Source organism: Ascidiella aspersa, chromosome 5 (genome assembly GCF_963924565.1).
Source record: "Ascidiella aspersa chromosome 5, kaAscAspe10.2, whole genome shotgun sequence".
NCBI classification, from domain to species: domain Eukaryota; kingdom Metazoa; phylum Chordata; class Ascidiacea; order Phlebobranchia; family Ascidiidae; genus Ascidiella; species Ascidiella aspersa.
Genome location: NC_139451.1, coordinates 28,140,769 through 28,162,503, shown reverse-complemented (window position 1 = coordinate 28,162,503; position 21,735 = coordinate 28,140,769). Strand labels below are relative to the sequence as shown.

The following is a 21,735-nucleotide window of genomic DNA, read 5'->3' as shown; positions in this document are numbered from 1 at the left end:
ACGCTCGCGGTTTTTTACGTCAACTGCCAATAATATCATGTTTTGCACGTAAAACAATTAGAGTGCTGCTTGTTTTTTATTTATTTTTCAGTTGAGTTGTTGCTCATGATCGGAAGAGTTCACCAATTGTAGTGGTTTATATTTTACAAAATGAATATTTTACAAATGACTTGACTTTGATTTAGGTTATTTCGCAAATGACCTGACTTGGACTTTAGTTATTTTACAAATGACTTGACTTGGATTTAAGTAGTTTTACAAATGACTTGACGTAGACTTATGTGTTATTTACAAATGACTTTATTTAAACTTTAGTTATTTTACAAATGACCTGACCTAGATTTAGGTTGTTTCGCAAATGACTTGACTGGGACTTCAGTCATTTCAAAATGACTAATTCACGAGCCGCTTTTTATCACTCGCAGCGAAATGCTTCGCGAGCTTCAGGCGCATGAGGCGGCCGCTTGGTTTCTCTTCCCTGTCGACTTGAACGAGGTGCCCGACTACAAGATGGTCATCAAGAAACCGATCGACTTCAAAACCATCGAGAACCGACTTCGGAAGGGAAGGTGGGTGTTGGTAGACGTGATAAGAAAAGCAGTGATTTCTAACCGGTGTTCCGTGCAATTAACGGACATTCAATAAATCAGTTTATGTGCGATCAAGAATAAGCGTAACAAAAAATTATCAGCGAAAAAACAGTATATGTTTGTGATGAATGTTTTTTAATTTTGTGTTTTTTAGGCTTTCTTTGTTGCAAAATAGTTTAAATTACAAAATAATCCAAGTCATACCATTCGATTTTATTGAAGTTAATAAGAAAACCCGTGTATTGTGCAATGTGTTGCTAAGTTATGTTTTCATTTTAGAAAATATTAAAAACCTTTACACTCTGTGATAAATCAATCTACTTTGACTACGGAGAATAAATTAAATAAAACACCATCGCTTTTGTAAATTTAGTTTTGGTAAAATTAAAACTGTACACATTGTGTTTTTGTAGTACTTCAATTTGGATTTAATAAAAAAGTTTAATATGTGATTTATATAAGCAGGCAACCTTACAACCCATTTAGGACAAATGTTTTGGCGTCTACAAGATTCGTAAAAGAATCGTCCCCTGTGCGAATATTAAAAAAGAGAAATTCCCGTCAATCAAACCAACAAATATTAGCAGGGCTGCATTATCGTGCTTATTTCTAAGAAAAAATATTATACCTGCCCGCAGTCGTAAATCCTAACATGTAACCCGGCCCCCGATGGTCTGGCCTTACAATTATCTGGCCCTCAAAAACAGTTTGGGGAACCCTGGCGTTAAGCGTCACGACTCTTTTAAAAGCTTTTTTTCGCGCTTTAAGTAATTAAGCTACTTTTACCTGCATTTGGCGCAGAAAACAACAAGTGTTTCTTATTTTTTGGTTTTAGCAGATGGTGACCCTTAATATAAGGCATTTTCAATTTAAGTTTAAACGGGCAGATTTTTGGTTTAGTCTTGTGCTCAGTTCAATCCTAATCTTTGGAGGTTTGTATAAACGCAGATACAAATCGCACGAAATGTTCTCGGCCGAGATTCGATCCGTCTTCAACAACTGCCAGATTTTCAACGAGGACGAATCTGCGATTGGCCGCGCCGGTCACCTCTGCCGCCAGTTCTTTGAGACCCGATGGGCCGAGATCCTCAAGGCCAATCAGGAACCGAAAGCCGACGAGGCCGGACCGGCACCGGCGCCAACAGCGCCAACACCCCCGCCGCTGCCAAGTTCGCCCCCTGTCGAACCGGTTTGAATGCGCAACTTTTAGAGTTTAAAAGACATCGAGGCCACCCGAATGTTTCCGCGGGGAATTAGATCTTCAATTCCCGCTGACGTTTTCGCGCGGATCGGGCGAAGCCAAACAATGCTGTTGTGATGTCGCCGGAATTACGATTTTCCGGGGCGGTTTCAGCACTCAGCGAAAGACAATTGCGGTACAACCAGATTGCTATCCCGCTCTGTGAACGATAATCATTAAAAACTGGAACCTAAGTTTAAATACGTCGGGCATGGCCTTCTGGAAAAAACACTACCGGTATCTGCAAAAATTGATTTTTTAACGGTATCTGCAAAATTAATTTTACATGAACGCCGTTCTGAATCACGAATCACGATACAAACAGATTGATTCACCGCTGTGATCTTTCGAGTTGCTGCCGTTTAGGACAAAACGCGATTCTAATGACGTAATTTTTCGTTATCTTGCATGCGAATGCGTCTAGAGTCTATCCACCAACCTATATGGTCACCAATAGCGCTTAACTCCTGCGGGAACCGTTGCAATCGGTAGCGACTTGGGAGCTATTTGGCATACCGAGAAAATACTCTGCTCTTTTTTTCTATATTTGTGAAACTTTATGAAAAAATCGGGTTTTCCCTTATATACGTTTTGTACACAGAGCAGGGCTGCCGAGTCGGACTCGGGTCTCGTTTTGCTGGAGTCGGACTCGGGACTCGAGTAAGGCCACGTGAAACTGAGTCCAGAGTCCGACGTGCGCATGCGCATTACCAAATTTCGATAAGGCAGCAAACTGTAAAATTGTAAAAGTTTTATAGCAAATGGTGGATATTTTCCAACCATGTTTATCAGTGGAGCAATTATACGACATCCCCATGAGTTGATGCTTAATATCCACATTATTTTAGTTACGTAGATGGTTGAAATACAGTAGAGTCAGAGCTGGACTCGGGACTCGATCAAATCGCACATTTGACCGGAGTCGGACTCCTGACTCGGGTTAATTTATCAGGGCCGGGGTCAGACTCGGGGTTGCTTTAAACCGACTTCGCAGCCCTGACCAAAGACTCGTAAACGAAACGAGAGAAAATTGGCAAGTGGTGGTTTCCACTGTGCGTTGTGTTGACTGGACCCCAATGAAGTTCAGTCAGTATGGAGTATATGCCCGCGCCTCCCTGTTTACCATTTCCTGCACCTATAAACCGCGTGTGATAAGTAGCATTGTGTAACGTGTCGTTCAAGTCTTGTGTGTCGTAAATCTCCTTTCTTTATTAGACCAGTGGTTCTCAACCTTTCAAGCACAATTTTGCACTTTAATACGAATGCAACCCGAAAGTCGGTCTTAACTTATACACGGTAAGGGAATAAGTAAATCCCCTGGTATTATCAGTTAGGAAGACGCTATTTACCCATAAAAGAACGATTCGGTCAATTAGCCTATAGGCACCTTCCGAGGCTATTTACACGGCTAACAAAGTAATTTGAATCGATTTCAAACGAAAATTATTAAAATTATGCAAAACTCCGAAAATTAAATCTAACTCTGAAAATTAAATCTAAATCTAAACCACCACCCAAACCCTAACCCTAACCTAAATTAATGTAAAATCACACATGGGTGCAAGCGTAAAAGAGCGATCCGTGCCAATAGCCACTTCCTTGAAATTATCTAAGTAGAGATTGTGTGCATTCGAGTATCGCAATAGGAGTAGAACGATTTCGAAAATTACCAAAAAAAGTTCTGCACCGCCCACAGTTTGAGAACCACTGTCCTAGATATTCGTATTCGTTCAATCGTGAATTTTCTATCATATCTGACAGATGAGTCTTGTTATTTTGGCAAGGAAACATCCACGTGACTGCCGAAAGCGATAATCACCAGCGCGGCTTCACTCTATTTTTCTCGTCTCGTTGTTTGTATTTCAGCAATCATTCCGCATTTTTTTTCTTCTCTCCTCTACTCGCCGACGATGCAGTGACGAAGTGGCATATATAGCGCAAATATAAACCGACTGGCGAGCTCACAGCGTGTGTATGTTTAAAATTTTAAATGCTCAAGCGTTGATAAAAAAAAACTCACCTGTTTAATCTAAATAATGTAGTCACCTCTTTTAATGGTTGTAATTTTATGAAGTGTTGGAGAAATTTTGATCAGAACCAATCTTAATAAGTTTAACTATTTACAACCACTGCGGTCGGCGACCCTCACAAATCAAACAACAACCCAAGTTTTGGTTCGCGACCCTATAGGTTGAAAAACACTGGCTTAAGGTTTGGTATGTCCTCTACTTCAAATCTTAATCCGATACCGTGTATTTGGGGGAAAAAGTATCACGATCCGATAACGAGTGACGCTATTACTATGCTCATATAGGCGAAATAAACGAAGTTGGAACGTTCAAAGGTAATTTTATTTAGATTTAGTTGGCCAAAACTGGTTTCAGCGTGAAGAAATTTCATCACGACCAGTTGTAAGCGTAGAATCACTGCGTTATGTCACAAACCATGGCTGAACCACCTCATTAATTTGGATCGGGTCGGCACCGGTACAACCTTAATATCGAACGAGTCACGATACCACCATTTTGTATCGGCTATACTTGATGTTGTTTTTAGACGTACAGTTAATATAAAACTCTATACAGAAATGGAAAGCATTTTGTAAAAGTTTCAAACAAATCTGAGGTTGTTTTTAGCACAAGCTTAGCTTATTATGGCTATTTGTGTAATGTCGGCCAATAAATGATAATATAACGTTTTTAGTACTTTAAAGCCCAAAATTAACAGAAACGTTTTACTGAGGTTATCCGGCTAGACAAGAATGTTATTTTTTTAACCCATGTGTTGTTATTGACATTACGAAAATCCTACGTATGTTCGAAAAATAGATATTTTTTCGAAAGAAAAATACTCCTAGATTGTTTTAAATGCTATCCTTCTCTAGAAAACGCTAACCACTAAAACTAACTCTGTCCTAGCTCGGTGAAATCACACGACAACATAAACAGACCTTTTTATTTCATGGTAAAATACAAGAACGATAATTATGCTTAACGAAGATCCGTTAAAAGGATTACCGAAGCAATTTGTTTAATCGTTAGTTTTCTCCAAAAAACGCTAACCACCAAAAAAAAAATTGTCGTCTCTCGGAAAGCGACCCTTTTATTTTCATGGTAAAATAAAAGCAGTTTAAAGATAATTATACTTAACATCCGTTAACAACGAATAAAGTAGTAATGTGTTAAATCGTACGTTTTATGTACACTTGTATAATACATAGCCTACCAAAATGAGATATGTTTTCTGCTTGACGCTAATGGGGAAAAGTAGACGTTATAATGTAACCACACCTAATTAAAACTGACAACAGCTGGGTGCTAGAACATCCGTGTCTATACGTTATATTTTACATCAACAACGAAAATGCTTCTTTAATAATATAAATTTAGTTATTATCTTTGAAGAAGGCTTTTCAAGTAAACACATCATTGTTTGCGCTTTCTAGTTTCTTTGTGATTTTTTGCTGCCTCTCTCCGCGCAGTTTACGGATGTCTTCGCTGTATTGCTTCTCTCGCAGCAATTCCTTGCGCTGGTCTTCCAACTCTTTCCTAAACCAGTCACAACAAAGTTAATCGTCTGAGTTCACTTCTGTTTCAGGTTCGAATGAATTTCACTTGATCTCAGTCATTTTACCAAATGACTTGACTTACTGCAGGGGTGTCCAATATGAGGCACGCGACCTAATAAAAAATGGCGCGCAAGCCCAAAAAACAGCCAATTGTCAAAAAACTAAATTTGTTATACAGCATATTGTCATTGTTTATTCACAATACAAAACAATCCCAGAAATTACGACAACAAACAATTACTTCTGATATTATAACACTATACTGTTTTTATTTTTTGTATAAAAGCGCTTTTAATATTAGAAAAAGCTAAATTTTGGCACGGGAAGAAGTTATAAGATATAAAATTGGAAAAGTTTGAGTTAGACACCCCTGACTTAAGGCCCGTTTACACTACAGCTCCACTGAGCTGAGCAAAGCGTAATTTGCATTTAAATTCTATTGTGGCGAGCGTTTAACGCATTGCTAAACTCAAGCCCCGTGCAGCAGCTGCAGCTAGCTTAAAGTTACGCTTTTCTCAACTCAAGCCCCGTGCAGCAGCTGCAGCTAGCTTAAAGTTACGCTTTGCTAAACTCACGCTCCGTGCAGCTGGAAAAAAATACGCTTTGGAGCGATTTCCACGCTTTGCTAAACTCAAGCCCAGTGCAGCTATTGAAACACGTTACGTTTTGGGGCGATTTGTACGCCCAGCGCAGCTCACTGCAGCTGTAGTGAAAATAATTTCATGCCCAGTGCAGCTCAGCTCCGCTCAGTGCAGCTGTAGTGTAAACGAGCCTTTAGTGTCAAACGCATTGAAGTTAAATTACAACACCACTAAGGTAAGTACATTCTGTGTGATACTTGGTTATCAGAAGGAGGCAACAAATCCTTTCACTTAAAATCAGTCATTTTAAACAAATGACCTTCCTCGAGTATGAAACCTGAAACCTATTAAAATTGTTCAGTTAAGTAAGGGGCAGTAGTGAAGTAAGCATTGGCGGTCCGGAACGGTAAAATAAACATTATTGCCAGCATGGCGTAAAACGTTATATTTTGACTCAGGATTTTCAGTTGTTTAGTGTAATAGGTTTAGTGTAATAGGAAGCCTATGCCATGATATTGCGTGTATGTATGATATTTGCCCCAAATAAATTCTATAGTGTCCAAATTACAGCTATTTTAACTGCATTAAGAAGCAAAATTAACAGCCAGGAATAGGACAATTTGCTAACTTTGATTAACCAGGTTTATAGGCTTGCGTGATTTTTCAGGTTCAGTTCGAATGGATTTCACTTGACTTCAGGTATTTTGACAGATGAATTGACAAGTGTCGAACGCACCGGATTTTCAAAATTACGACATTTGCTTTGGTGTTACCATTAGGTGCTAAGCCACTGTTTTTAGATAACTTTGCCTTTCAAAGTGTAGGATAAATGCATTGGATCGCAAACCATGGCTAAAATCTTCTATTAATTTAGTATCAGATCGGCACCGATACCACCCTAGTATCGGACGAGTGCCGATACTACAACTCGGCCTCGGGTATCGTCTGCGATCTGATATTATCGGACATCCTTCGTGAGGCAAAAATACTAGCAAGGCTGGTATTTCAAAACAAGCGTCCATGTTTGGCGCAAATGTGAGTTACCTATGTCAATGTGAAATTGCTTGTACTAACAGAATATAGGGAGCATTGGCGTCATGGTTGCTTATCGACCCGCTCCTCTCTGAGCCTGTGTAGCTCAGTAGGTAGGCATGGCCGGAGGTCATGGTCGGAGGTCATGGTTGGAGGTCATGCGTTCGAACCTCACCACAGGCTAATTGTTTTTCCTAGCTTGCATCATTGATCGACCGAGGGGCGAGTCTGCGATGTATTACAGTGTGCATTACCTGTGCTGGTTTAAAACCCTGCTTCTGTTGATTAATTCCAACAGCTCGCCCCTGAGAGCTCGGTTTTCAACTTTAATGCTCTCGGCGTGTTCTCCCAGACATTTTACCGCTTTCTGTAAAGAATATGTATGGTCGCTTACCCAGTGTTGTAAACAAGTCATTTGAAATGACTCCAAGTTCAAGTAATCAGTTTTCCAAGTCAAAACCCAGTCAAGCCAGTATTACATCAATGATATCAAAATAAAACGATAAACCTTTAAAATAGATAAACTTGTCCGATTTGGAACTACATTCAACTAAAAAATAAGAAAACATCCATGCAGTAATCCGATCGTTTTACGTGCAACATTTGAGATAAATAGCCCGATTTTACAACCAAATGTTCAAAAACACTTAATTTAACCAAAGTATTTTAAATCAATGGCTTAAGAACACGTCAAGTCCCTTTTCCAAAAGATTTAATCCAAATAATCCAAATAAATTCATTTAAAAACAGTGATTTAAGTTCAAGTCCAGTTATTGATGCATTTTGCCACTCCTGACAAAAGTCAGTTCCCAATCAGGGTGCCGAGAGATTTTTATATTGATATACCTTGTTGGCTTCGCGTGCCAGATCCTGTATCCTGACTTCCGAGTCTTCGGTGTACAAGGCCTTCTCCTGAAGGAACTTGGCCTTGAGCTGTTGTATCGTGTCCGAGTGAGTGCCGCGCATGCGCAGAACCTCGCGTTCCAGTTGCTTGATACGCTTCAGTTGTTCCTCTCGAAGTTCCTGTCCAAAAAAACAAACAAATTTTTAAAGAATTTACCAGTGTTGTAATAATTAAAGTCAATGAATTGACTTAAATGCACTTAAGGCACTATTTTCAAATGACTGGACTTGAGTCTTGTCACGAAAATGACTTGGATTGACTTGCTAAGTCGAAAGTATTTTTTGTCAACTTGGGTTTATTAAATATTTTTAATACCTAGGGCGATTTATCTTAATTTTCGTAATTATTTATCAATTTCTTTTGTAAAACAATTTTCATGCTGTATTTTGCGTTTTTACTGTTTTTTTTTTTTTAGTTTAGTTATTGCTCATTGTATTAGTTTATCGTTTTATTGTTAAGTCAATGACTTGACTTGAAGTTGAATTACATTAATAATGACTTGACTGGGACTTGACTTGAGCAACTGATGATTGGCTGGGACATGAATAGTTATTTATGCAAAAAACTTGACTTGGACTTAGGTTATTTTTCAAAATGCATTGTTTACAACACTGGCATTTGCTTTTTAACGAAGCAGATTTCGTTGTTTTGACCCTGTGATGTACATAAAAAAGTTGGATATAACACCATAAGAGTGTTTTTTTCCATTTTTTTTTATGATTTTTTCTGGCATGAAAGTGGAATAGTTGAACAAACTTTTAGTGTCGTTTCAAAACTAATTACAATGGATGAAAGACAAGGTTCGAGCTGCTGTTACATTTTGCCAAGTTCGGATATTTAGACACACTTTTTAAACACGAATTTAACTGATAGGTGAAAAAGTATTGCATTTAAATCAATAGAAACATTGTGTTGTACTTACTCTGTATTCAGCAAGGTCTTGATATTCTTTCCTGGCCTTGGTCAAAAGATTTTCCTTCTCAAGTAGGCTTGTCTTTAAGGCTGTAATAAAACTTTGATTACCTAGCAAGAACATGGACGAAATACAAAACATTATTTATCATATGATCACAACACATGTATACAATTTTTAGCTAGGTTCATTATTAAATTAATTTTGAAATTTTACCCTCACCGCGGTTTATTTTTGTAAATATTTACCAGAATAAAAGTTTTGTAAAAAAAGAATTGCCTGATTTTTTCTCTTCATAATCAGCCAGCATTAGCTGCTTTTGACGGTTGATTTTCTCCAGTTCTCTTTGGTTTTGATCGCTCAGCGATATGATGGCAGTTTGTCGTTTGTGGGTCTTTTTGGCCATATAGGACATGTACTCGTGCTAATGGAATATACATAAAATCTATGTAAAGAATTTGTGAAGAAGCAGACCCTGTTATACTTTAGGGTTGTAAACAAGAAATTTAAAGTCCCACTTAAGTCATTTGTGAAATAACTTAAGCCAAAGTCAATACTTTTCGAATAAATAACAAGTCAAGTTCCCGTCAAGTCATAAGTAGTACCTTGTCACAAAAATAAAACATTAAACCATTAAAAACAATGAACTTGTCCGACTATGAGCAATAGCTCAGGTAAAAACAACATCAATGCATCATCGTATAGCAATTACACTTTTCTGTGCAAAATTTAAATATATATATACCCAATCAAATAAAAAAATTGATTAATGAAAACACTTTGTCTATCAGATTCAAGTTAAGTCATTTTTCTCAAAAGATTTAAGTCAAGTCATTTCAAAACACTGCAAAAGGTGCAAGTCAAGTCATTAAGTTACATCATTACAACACTGTTATACTTACACTTTCGACTCTAGTCTGTTGTGCTTCCTGTTGAAGAAACTCATTTTCTTTTCGTCTGATAAAATGCAATATTAAGAAAGATCAAACTTGAAAAACTGAAGTTTAGCCACTTTCAAAATAAATTGAAATACTTTTATGTACAGAACAAACAAATCCCATTATTTTATCAACTTGTATATATATATAAAGGATACAGCTCATCAACTTCTTTCTTAAACCTTCCAAGCTCATTGGTCAATCCATCTAACCTGTTCAATTATGCAAATCATTGTTCATTATGTTAAACATAACACTTTAAAAATACAAAGCCTTTTTTTAAGGTGTAAAAACATTGTATACTTACTCTTTTTGCAATATAACCTCTCTGTCCGATGGCCCCAAGGTGTCTTCTATCTGAATCTTTTCAGCTGCATCAACCTCTGTTCCTCCCCCTTTCTTGCCCCCCTTTTTACCCTTCTTTTTCTTGGGAGGCATACGGAAGAGCAATTAAATTCAATGTTTCTACAGGGTTCTGCTGACTAATAATGATATTCAGTGTTAAACCAAGTCAAGTCATTTGTAAAATACCGTAAGTCCAGGTCATGTCTTTTTTAATCAATCACAATTCCAAGTCAAGTTATAATTACAGCAAGTCAAGTCACTGTCAGAAAAATTTACCGTTAAACTATCAAAGTTGGTTGGATTAGAGCACTGACTGGGTAACACTAATTTACGGAATGATGAATGGTCGGAACGCTCACAGTATTATTATTAAATATAATAACACTTGACCCACCTTCACCCAAACGCTAACCCCCACCTTAACTCAAATATTGTGTGTTGGTTTAATAATTGTTTTAATGGGGTAGCACTTAAATTAGTGAGCGTTCCGACCATTCATTATTCCGTAAATTAGTATTACCCACATTGACTTAAGTAAAAATTAATAAAAACGCAACATATAGCATGCAAATGTTTTGTGAAGAAAAATTAAGATATTTAACCCAAATATATGAAAAAACATTGCCCAATGAAAACACTTCATTCTATCGCAGGGCATTTGTCCGAAATACTTGAGTCAAGTCAAGTAATTTTTTTCCAAGTGACTAAAGTCAAGTCATTTTAAAACATTGACTTAAGTCAACTGCCAATAGTAGTACATTTATTTAAGTACGTGTTAATAGTACAAGTTAGTTTGGAAACAGTAAACACAACACTTGTCAAAAAATAGGTTGTCAATAAATATTTCTTTTTAGTTTTTATTACCAAACTTATCATTTCAATAGAACTTAGCTATTAACAAAGTGGCGTCGTCATTAAAATAGGGGAATAACCTGTATCTATGGTAACATTAAACGGATGAGCATAATTATTTTTCTAATAAAAAACTTATATTATTATATTTCAGATAATTGCAATGGTATGTTTTTTATAAAGTATGACTTAATAAATAGAAAAACATTAAAAAAATGTTAAATTTATTCCAAAGAAAATTTGAAAAAGTAAAACGCTAAATATAATTATTAAAGGCTAATTTGAATTTGCAGAATGCACAATGCACGTGATAATGCAAATGCATCATATGGGTCACACTTAAGGTTTTCCAAATGCGAGCGTTTTAAAAAAAGACAAAGTGATCATGTCTACATACCTCGGATTCGACTTTAGCACACAACAGGTAATAACAAATAAAAGATGTATTTCTTTTAAAAATATTCAGTGTGAATTTTGGTTGCAAAAATTAGTCCATACTTTTGCTGCAAATTAGCAATAACTATACTGTTGCAAACAGATATTATATTGAAGTTATTGGCACTCCACTGTCATCTGCATTGTTTAGATTTAAATTTTACAGATTTCTAAATCCAGGTTAAAATTCTTGCCACAAATGAAACGTTGGAACCAATAAATGAAGTTAGTGTTCAATTCGACGTTGACCTACCTGAATACAAAACAAAAGGTGCATTTTTTGACTGTTTTTTTAATATTCTTGTAATATTACATTTAAGCCGTGAATTATATTTTCTTTTAAAATATGTACAACATGGAAAGTATAAATCACTGTTAAAGTGACTTAACTTTGTTTTTAATTGTGAAAGGTGGAGTGCACATGCAAGATGACAAGTTGACAGTTACAGCCCCAACAATAATGTGGGTGAAAGCACTGGACATTGCCCTTGCTAAGCTGCAAAACGATGGATTTGATTTCTCCACAGTTGCTGCTCTATCTGGAACAGGACAGGTACTATGAAATGTTAGACTGACCAAGACTTCAGTTATTCATCATGTTTTTTTTGTTTCCTCTTTTACATAATTTTTTTATGTATGATTTACCACCAGTCAACAAATAAACATCTTTTACAACATAGGAACAGCATTAAATTAAAGTTTGCACTCGCCCAGACGAAATAACACTTGCAAAAACTGTTAGCAGCCTGTCTGCCAGTTTTTGTCTTGCCTAATTGTTTTTTACAAATAATTTAACTAGCCTATGTGCGGTAACATACTTTTTTTATGGTGGGCCTCTGTTGTTTACCTTGCCTATTGGATATGTAGGACTTTTTAAAATGGGTGATTCACTTGTTTAATTCGAATAAGTAATTGTACAAGCATACCAACATTAGCGACTTACCTAATAATTGGCCTGCAGTCTTGGGTGTTTAACATAAAAACAAAAATGGTAGCAGATCAACTAGCCAAGTTTAGTAGGGCTAAACACAATAATATTTTTTGCCAAGGGCACTTGCAAGATAGTATTAAATTAAAGAATCATACTAATAAAAAGTTAGTTGAATTCCAAGTATTACTTTGATATATATTTTCTGAACCTTCATTTGTATATTTTAAGGTAACAAACAAGCTTGTGACTTCTTATATAAATTTAAATTAAAAAAAGCAAAACAAACAAAAGTATAAAATATAGTTTTATCAAACGTTGTTCGTTGTTTGTAATTAGCAACATGGTAGCGTGTACTGGAAAACTGGAACTGAAAGCTTGCTGAAAAGTTTGGATGCCAGCAAGTCACTCCATGTTCAACTGGGTGATAGCTTCTCTATAAAGAACTCGCCAATTTGGATGGATTCAAGCACTAAAGATGAATGCAAGTAAAAAAAATATGTGTGAAAAACTAATATCTTTTATATATGACCTATTGAACTTTACTAAGATCTAGCTGTCTATAACAGCACAGTTGTATTGTATTTAATCAAGCTAATGAATATCTGTTAAATTTAGTTCTAAGGTTCCTAAGATCAGTTAATTGGGTACCTTAATCAAAAGTCAAAAACTCAGTTGTACAGAAAGGGTGTCACCTTCCAAAACTAAATTATAAACCCTATTAGTTTTTGTCAATAGTATAAACAAAATAGGAAAAACAAACCAGACAAGCATAACTGTTTTTCATTTAAAAGATCATCAACATAAACTGTCAAACTAAATACCTCAATGCAATTAATAAAGACTGTTGTCCTACATCTCCATAGAAATTTGGAGAAGCATGTTGGTGGCCCACAGCAACTGTCAGACATCACAGGTTCCCGAGCTTATGAGAGATTCACTGCCAATCAAATAAAGAAGATCTTTCTCCAAGATAAGGAGGCATATGATAAAACAGAGGTAGACTTCTTGTTAATGCTTTGGCTTGCTAAGTTTAATTTTATGTCTAAAAATAATTCCACACTCCTGTACAAATTTCAGTAAACCAGGGCTGTGAAGTTGTTAAAAATACCCCTAATCTGTTATATTAACTGTTGCTACCAGGCATGGTAATATAAATCAAAAACAGCTCCTCTGGTAATTTTAATGCTAAACCAATGTTCGGCCACCCATGCAAGCTGCCTTCGTCAGGGTGAATAACACTGAACGCTCGTACAATAAATGGAAACCCCTAATCTGACTCTGGGCCAAATGTGCAACTCTGTCAAATCTAGAGTTTGCCTCCAACTCTAAAGCCTTTATTTCACCTATTTACATAACTAAATTAGGGTGTCTATTCAGCAATCCATAGATGTGTCGAATATTTCACCCACCTAAAATACATGGTTGGAAAATTTTCCGCCATATGCTTTTCCACCTTCACAATTTGCCGTTTTCCGGCTTGATCAGTTTCAAAATTTCGTACTGCAAATGTGAGCGACGGACTCAAGCCTTCGGTGGTTTTACATATCTTATCTGAGTCGACTCCAGGAAAAAAAATGACTCTGCCGAGTCCCAAACCCAATTCTTCGGCCCTGCTTTAACACATCAAAATTTTCTAATTGAGCCCTTTAATTAATATTTCCATTCTAATTTTGTGCTTGTTTATTTAATAAAACTTTCCCTTCTGCAGACATGGTGTTTGTTTAGCTCAATAACAAATTCAAAAAGTACTTTATTTTCAGAGAATTTCCCTGGTGAGCAGTTTTGCTGCAACATTGTTATTCGGAAGTTATGCGAACATTGATTACAGCGATGGATCTGGAATGAACCTGCTAGATATTAGGTATACCTGAAGTGTTCACATGACACAAAACAATACATTAAGTTAAAATTTCTTCATAGGTTTGATAGAGCTTCTGTTATTGATTTCATGTTAATTTATGTAGATTCACGATTTAATTTAGTGATATAAAGATGCCTTTTTTGTAGGAGCAAAGGATGGTCTGAACGGTGTCTTTCTGGCCTTGCGGAGAATTTGTCTGAAAAACTTGGAAATCCCATTTCATCATCTGCTATTTTGGTAATTCAACATAAAAAAAAATTTTACTGTTATTTATCAGCTTAAAAGAATTCTAAAATTAAACTGAGCTTCAGAACACACCAACACCTAGTTTATGCTAAAATCTATCTTTCTACAGGGAAACGTTTCAGAATATTTTGTCAAGAAATACGGATTCAATCCCAACTGCAAAGTTATTGCGTTTACTGGCGACAACCCTGCGTCATTAGCAGGATGCAGGTTACAGGTACGAGGTACATTTCTATCTTTGTATTTAAAATTTAAGTGTAATCTGTAACCGATAGTTATTTTAACTTCCTGATGTTAAGCACACGATTCGGACTAGATAAAAGTCTGAAAGTTCCATCCAACAGAGAGTCTGCCAATTTTATAATTTTGAAAGAAAGAGTCGAATGTAAAATTCCTAGACCCCTCACTTAGACTTGCTGTGGTTTTCGACTTAGCATGGTGACGTGGTGGTAAGTCTTGGAACTTCGGACACTCTGATGTTGTGGCTGGACGAACCGAAACCTTCACTAGAGGGCCATGTGTTCGTGAATCCGGTTGATGACGATGCCTACATGGCACTGCTTTGGTAAGTTATTGTCTTTTAATGAATCGTTAATTTAGAAATCATTATCAGTCCTAAACCTTTGGGTCGACCATAGGCTCGTGTTGTCCCTTTTATAGCTTATAGATCAGCTGTTCCCAAACTTGGGTCCGCGAACCAACTGGGCAGTATTTTTTTCGAGGGTCCGCAAAGAGAATTAGTCTTTAGGTTTTTCAACATTAGGCTTTAGCGAATGCTTTTAAACATTAGTCTATGTTTAAAACATTATCTGTCATCATTATTGTCTTTAGTTATGCTTTATTATTCGATCAAATAAAGTGTTTTATGATGTCTCTTGTTTTGTTCTTCTTTTGACACCATTTTTTATTACTTTAAGTTTTAAGAACGGTTCATTGACGCGCGAACGCTTCCGGGATAATTACGCGGATGGATCATGGGAAAAATTTTCCGCCGCTTTAAAGGATACAAGATGCGCCAATCAAGGCAACGTGGGTTAGTAAGAACCAAGGGATTGATTGTAACTTGTAGTATACTTTTCTAATGGTTGTCTTCAGTGTTGTAAACAAGTCATTTTTAAATTATAAATGTAACAGACAAGTCATTTGCAAAATAACTTCCTAGTCAAGTCTTTTCGAAAAAATAACAAGTCAAGTCCCAGTCAAGTCATTATTAGAGCAGATTAACTTCAAGTCGAACCACCGATTTAAAAATAAAACGTTAAACTAAAAAAATTGGTAACCTCGTCCGATTATGAGCAGTAACCTTAAAAAATAACAAAAAAACATGTATATATCTAATCTAATCGTTTTGGGTGCAAAACTTGAGACAAATAACTTAAATTTATAGAAAAGATGAAAACTCTTTTAACCCAAGTCATTTGAATCAATTACTTAAGTCTAAGTAAAGACATTTTCTCGTTTTTTAAGTCCTTTTACCGAAACTACCGAAGTCAAGTCAAGTTATTTTAAATTAGTCTTTGTAGCATTGTTTTCTTACAGAGGTATACTAACTGTGAAAGTTTAGCGAATAAATCTATATTCAAATTATGGTTATGGTTATGGACCGTTGCGTCAAATGGAGCAGTGTATTTCGGACTCCCAGTGCTTCCTAAAAATTGCCCGTAGAAATTTATTTAAAACTTTCATATTGAAGATACTTCTTTTGCGTCTTGTTTCGGTAAAATCATGACTCAAAAGTATTGCCTACATGTTGCTTTTAAGTTGTCATTACTATTTCATGTTTCAATTTAGGTTAATTGTTTATTTTCCAGGAAAGGATTGTTATACCCTAGCCTAGAATGGACAGCAGTAGGCAGACCATGTTGAAAAATGAATTAAGAGTTATTCGAAACGTTCACGAAATACTTCTGTATGGGCTTAGATATCTATTTTACGTCGAACCATAACCGTTTTGTTTTTATATAATGGTTGGTACCTCAAATTTACGTTACATAAAACAACTTGTGCTTTTACAGGAATCTACTTTGACGTTCAAGAAATTACTCCAGACGCTGTTGGACATTTTCGATTTGACGCCAAAGATAATAAGGTGATATTTAATTCCCATTTTTTGCTTGGTCCAATAGAGTTTTTCCCAACGTGTAAGCCGCGACCCATAGTTGAGTTGAACTGCCTAGCAGCTAACCGCAGCAATTTACCCGGGTAATATGACTAGAGTTAGATCGATAAATTAGTTTACTGGTAACAACTGCCGATATTTCGCTTCTACTGGTGTATCGGTTTCTGTAAATTTTCGCCAATATTTCGACCGATATTTCACTACGAAAATACGAAATAGTTATTCCTGAAAAATAAGCAATTTTTTTTTAAATTTTTTTTTGTTTAGCATCGTGGCAAGTTAATTTAATTAAAATTTTAATTAATTGAAATTTTTACCATATTTAAGCTATATAAAATAGCGTTATCAGTTTTGTTTGGCAAAAACGTAAAAAAATCGGGTATCGGCAAGTGCTATCGATCAATCTTTAATTATTATGATTTCCATAAATGCTAAAAAGATATATGATTTTTGCACTTACGTTAAAATTAACAAGGACAGTTTATGTGCTATCCTTTTTTCGCAACACATCATGCAATTCTTTATATTATGTGTTTTTTTTTAAGTAGCCATACGTCTGCTACACACTTTTACCGTTTTTGAATTTTTTTTTTTTTAATAAATCATTACATTGTAGTGATTTCATTACACAATTAACTGTATGGCTTTTGCTATTCTGGAAAAGGCTTTACCTGTCTGATATTTTCTTATATTTTTAGTCGCTTTAGAGTTTAGAAATAGATGTGGATACCACCTTTATAAAAAACATTTTTTATTCTTTAAAAATATAACTTTAAACTAAAATACTGTGGTTTTTTAAATCTTGTGGGCCGACTTCTAAAGTTTTGTTGCTTTTACAGTGCTTGGTTCATAACTATAAATAACCTTTTTTTTAAGATAAAAGCTCTACAATCTCTAAAGTATAGGTTAAAATACAAACCAGTTGCCGAAAAACACTTTTTTGTTCCAAGGTGGAATCGTTCGATGCTAAAACCGAGATTCGCAGTCTGGTTGAAGGACAGTTTTTAGCGAAGCGCTATCACGCCGAAAAACTTGGATACAAACTCAATTCGCAATCTCGCGTTCTGGCCACTGGAGGCGCTTCGAGCAATCCAGAAATACTTCAGGTTTGTCATTCGCTTTTTTGCATTACAATCAATTGCAAATAAATTAAATGTACCTATTTGCTGACGACACTGCTCTATCGGGTAGTGACCAGGATTTTATTGAGGTGTTTCGGATATTTAAAAACATCGGTGTTAAAAATGATTAGAGAAATATTCGAAACGTTCAACATGATATCCCCTTCTGTATGGGCTTTGGTATTCTGACTGTTAAGATTAACAGTGAGCTTGCTAAATCGCATTTTTATGTAAGTACTTTATGACCTATTTAATTGTGTAATCATTCTATGACTTGCGGTCAAAGGTCACTGAGCACATGGTGCCTTGACATTGTAGTTGTCCTTACGGCAGTTGGTGTTACTACCTTGTCGCGGTAGGAGCTCATTTTGTTAGTTGCTTGTAAGCGTTTGGCAATGATGTTTAACTTACTGATTCTATTTCTGTTTTATTAACATTGTTTTGTATTGATTCATTCGAATTAAGGAATCCACTTGTTTAAGCCTTTTCGTGTCTTAATAAATTCCTGTACGTGTACACTGATAAAGACTTCAGTATCGGATCGGATCCATTAGTTTTCACTGACTACCTCTTAATACAACCGTTACGCTCCGAAAATTAATAGACCTTTTGCATTACTAAAAAAGACTTAGCTCTTCATGTTCTTAAAACGTTGCTTAAAGGTTGGTTACGTTAACAATAAATCTGACAGAACACCGTAAAACGTTTAAAGGTTCAAGAATAACTACCTTGTTCCGAGGACGTTTCGAATACCTCTATTTATATTTGACATAATGACTGAATTTCTTGCAGGTTTTGTCCGATGTGTTCCAAGCTCCCGTCTACACGCTTGACACTGCCAACTCGGCTTGTTTGGGATGCGCCTTTCGAGCAAAACATGGTTTGTATGCTATAACTTTACCCTTGCAGTCGTAATACAACTTAAGTAAATACGCTGTTGCTACCATGCAGTATATACTGAAAAAAAGTTCTTCCGGTACTTCTTCATTAAACAAATAAGTACCGGAAGAACTTATATTCAGTATAACTTAAATACCTTGCCAATAATGAACACAACAGGTTACAGGTCACAGTCCCCCTTCTCAATTAGCTCTTCTAGTAAACCAGCCACGTTTTTTCCAATATTTTGGATTTCCTGATCATTATTAATATAGAAATAAAAAAAAAAGTTTTTTTTTTAGGTAAAGCTTCTTTGTTTTAAGGTATCAGCCAAAAAATCGATCCAAATTAAGCGATATCGGTAGGAGAGGAATATCGGCCGATATTATCAGTGAACCGCGACCGATATATCAATTTATCTTTAATTAACACGTTTCAACAGAAAACCACAATTGTTTATTGTTTAACCTAAATCTTCAATTTTCTATCGCTGCTGTGGTATTACGTTTCTGCTCTACTGCCGATTTTTTGCCACTTTTATACCGAGCCGAACATTGCGAGTCCCTATGCCAGTCATGCTGTTGGGCACAGTGCTTTTTTAATTTGTGTTAGAGGGACCAAAATGCCATCTTAAATTTCTAATGGCCTCTAAAAAAACTCCAGTTGTAACTACAGCTATGGGTATTTTATCAATACTTAGGCAGACGAAATAGCTGCGGTACTTTAAAAAAATTAACTCTTAGCAAAGCTAAACAAAAAAATGGTTAGTCATATGCAAAACAAACAGATAGTTTTGCGTTAAATAATGCCCCTTACACCAAACTAAGACTAACTTTTTTCTGCAAATATTTAAGGACTCTTGGGTGGATCCAAGATTAAGTTTTCTTCGATTTTCGGAAAGGATCCAAACTACTTGTTAGCTGCTTCGCCAAATGACGTCACGTATGACGTAGACCGTTACGGTCGACTGGAGTCCAGTATCGTTACGCAATGACGCTTATTTTCTCTCTAAACTGCTGAATGGTTATTGACCTGATGTCATACGAAGCAATGTTATCCAATGTATTTTCTTACGTGCAAGCAATTCCAGGACGATGAAATGTTCAATTTTGTTTCCAATTGTGCAATATAATTATGTGTTTTAAATCAAGATGACCAATTGGCTCAGTTTCTTTTTTCAATTGCAAGATATAGGGTGAAAACCGGTTATAGGTCGCACTGAAACGAATTTTAGTGCCTGATAAACATTTAGAAGTATTTTGAAGAGCTTAAATGCCACAAAAGTATTTTTTAATGTTTGAAGGCTAACATGTTCAATCTACGATTATACAAAAACTATGCAAAAAATGTATAACTAAGTTTTGCCAGTTTAACAGTTGATTAAGGCGCACATTCAATAGAGCCTGTAGCGAGGTATATATATATATATATATATAATATATATACTTTTGCACTTCAGCAAGATACACTTATAAAATATTTTAAAAACTTTTCTGTAAATCAGTTTTTCTCAATCAATAGGTCGCCGTTTGGTTCACTTAGTTAGGTTTCGGAGATTGGTTCTATAAATTCTTTTCTGAAATTTAACAAAACTGCGTGAAAAATACAAAGATGAGCTCCTATAGATTAAAATGAGCGTAATTTTGGGCAAGCATTCCACGCAAAATATCTCCGGCGGTAAGGCAGTGGAATGCAATCAGAATGCAAGTTTAGTCTGTTGACAAAAAATTGCAGGGGCACTCGCCACTTTCATAGTGGACTAAACCATTCATAATACACAATTATTTTTAATAGTGTACAGTAAGTATATATACTGTGCAATGTTCACGTTCAATTAGAAGGCTTCAAGGCAAGTTACCTAACTAAACTGTTTTCAATTGACGCTGTTATTCAGTGTTTCTCAATCAACAGGTCGCCGTTTAGTTCACTTGGTTAGGTATGGAGATTGGTTTTGAAAAGTATTTTCTAAAAATAAAAAAAAACTGCGTAAAAAATACAAAGACATAGCTCATATAGTTTAAATTAAATTCATTCATATTTGTTTTATATTTTTTCCACTTAACAAAAATTCAATGAAGAGAATTGGATCGCCAATAGACTTAACGCTAAGTAATTTAGTCGCCGAGAAAAAAGGTTGAAAAACACTGCTGTAAATGAAGCCAACGTACAGACACATGGTTGGGTGTGTTTTACTAACTGTCAGTCGGATGCGAACAACCACACATCTCATGGCTTACGGGCATACACAGTCAGCATAATTAAACTAAAAAAAAAATATTAAACATCTCTAGTAGGCAAGACCAATTCTAAGCGAATATCCTGAAAATCTTTACATTTTATTTTTGTTGTTGTTTGGTGTCTGGTATGTTCTATCAGCCTAATGTTAGCTATGACATACTTATAATCCTAAAACATGCATTTAAGGAGTAACTGGATTACAGTTATGGTTGTTTAAAGATTTGCGTTTTACGGTCAATAACAAAAACAATCTTACTTGATTGGCTTTTTCTCTAGATGTAAAAAATATGAAAAATAATAAAATCAGGACATTTACTATTTGTTAAATCAACTTGTTTAATTTAATTAGTTTTGCTTTTCAGACATTTGCCAAAAAATTGATTTTTAAGCTTATTAAAACTTTCGTAAATGATTCAAGATGGGAAATTTACAAAATTGAGCGGAATAGAACAGTAGGTGGTATGCCTTGGCTATAATGTTCGTAATAAAAGTAGACATTTTTAAGTTTGTATGATATACTATAGAAAAGCGGCATAGCAGGTAATTCAAAACATATTTTTTTGTTTTCAAAGTCTACCTGAATTTAGGGATCCACAACAATCGAAATAGACAGTGGGGAGTTTAAAATATATAATGTTCGAAATGAAATAGACGTTTAAATTTTCTATGCCGTACCACAGAAAGGGTAACTTAATATTTATTTTTTCGTTTTTAAGTTATACCAGAACTTAGGGATTGGACAGAATTGGCCAGTAGGGAATTTAAATTTTTATTAGTACGAACAAAAGAAGACATTTTAAAATTATACGCTTCACGACAAAAACAGCACAGCAGAGATAATTTAAAACTTTTTTCGTCTTTAAATTCCATACTTTCCGCCGCTGAATTGGCAAAAACAATTTGCCCGTTCGATGCAAACTGCCATTTTCACTCAAAGCTCTT

The 21,735-nt window shown here is 35.6% G+C and overlaps 3 protein-coding genes across 3 annotated transcripts in view; 2 read left to right on the top strand and 1 right to left on the bottom strand.

Moving 5' to 3' along the window:
* Positions 1 to 3,794, top strand: part of LOC146145760 (bromodomain adjacent to zinc finger domain protein 2A-like) — a 43,329-nt gene extending 39,535 nt beyond the window's left edge. Inside the window, exons 43-44 of the mRNA XM_083390675.1 lie at positions 426 to 569; positions 1,539 to 3,794. Coding sequence (XP_083246801.1) covers positions 426 to 569; positions 1,539 to 1,785 — 391 coding nt within the window. The 3' untranslated portion in view covers positions 1,786 to 3,794. The remainder of the gene's footprint in view (positions 1 to 425; positions 570 to 1,538) is intronic.
* A 977-nt stretch (positions 3,795 to 4,771) lies between these two features.
* Positions 4,772 to 10,243, bottom strand: LOC146145759 (coiled-coil domain-containing protein 166-like). Its single transcript, XM_083389955.1, has 8 exons — positions 10,074 to 10,243; positions 9,925 to 9,978; positions 9,731 to 9,785; positions 9,108 to 9,252; positions 8,838 to 8,917; positions 7,858 to 8,034; positions 7,266 to 7,378; positions 4,772 to 5,378 (listed from the first exon to the last, which is right to left on the bottom strand). The coding sequence occupies exons 1-8, from the start codon at positions 10,202 to 10,204 to the stop codon at positions 5,243 to 5,245; spliced, it is 891 nt and encodes a 296-aa protein (XP_083246081.1). The 5' UTR covers positions 10,205 to 10,243; the 3' UTR covers positions 4,772 to 5,242.
* Positions 10,244 to 11,272: 1,029 nt separating this feature from the next.
* Positions 11,273 to 19,676, top strand: LOC146145758 (xylulose kinase-like). Its single transcript, XM_083389626.1, has 14 exons — positions 11,273 to 11,387; positions 11,579 to 11,669; positions 11,809 to 11,951; positions 12,666 to 12,814; positions 13,193 to 13,325; positions 14,090 to 14,190; positions 14,337 to 14,427; positions 14,546 to 14,653; positions 14,871 to 15,001; positions 15,354 to 15,469; positions 16,452 to 16,525; positions 17,506 to 17,661; positions 18,469 to 18,556; positions 19,410 to 19,676. The coding sequence occupies exons 1-14, from the start codon at positions 11,349 to 11,351 to the stop codon at positions 19,547 to 19,549; spliced, it is 1,560 nt and encodes a 519-aa protein (XP_083245752.1). The 5' UTR covers positions 11,273 to 11,348; the 3' UTR covers positions 19,550 to 19,676.
* Positions 19,677 to 21,735: the final 2,059 nt, after the last annotated feature.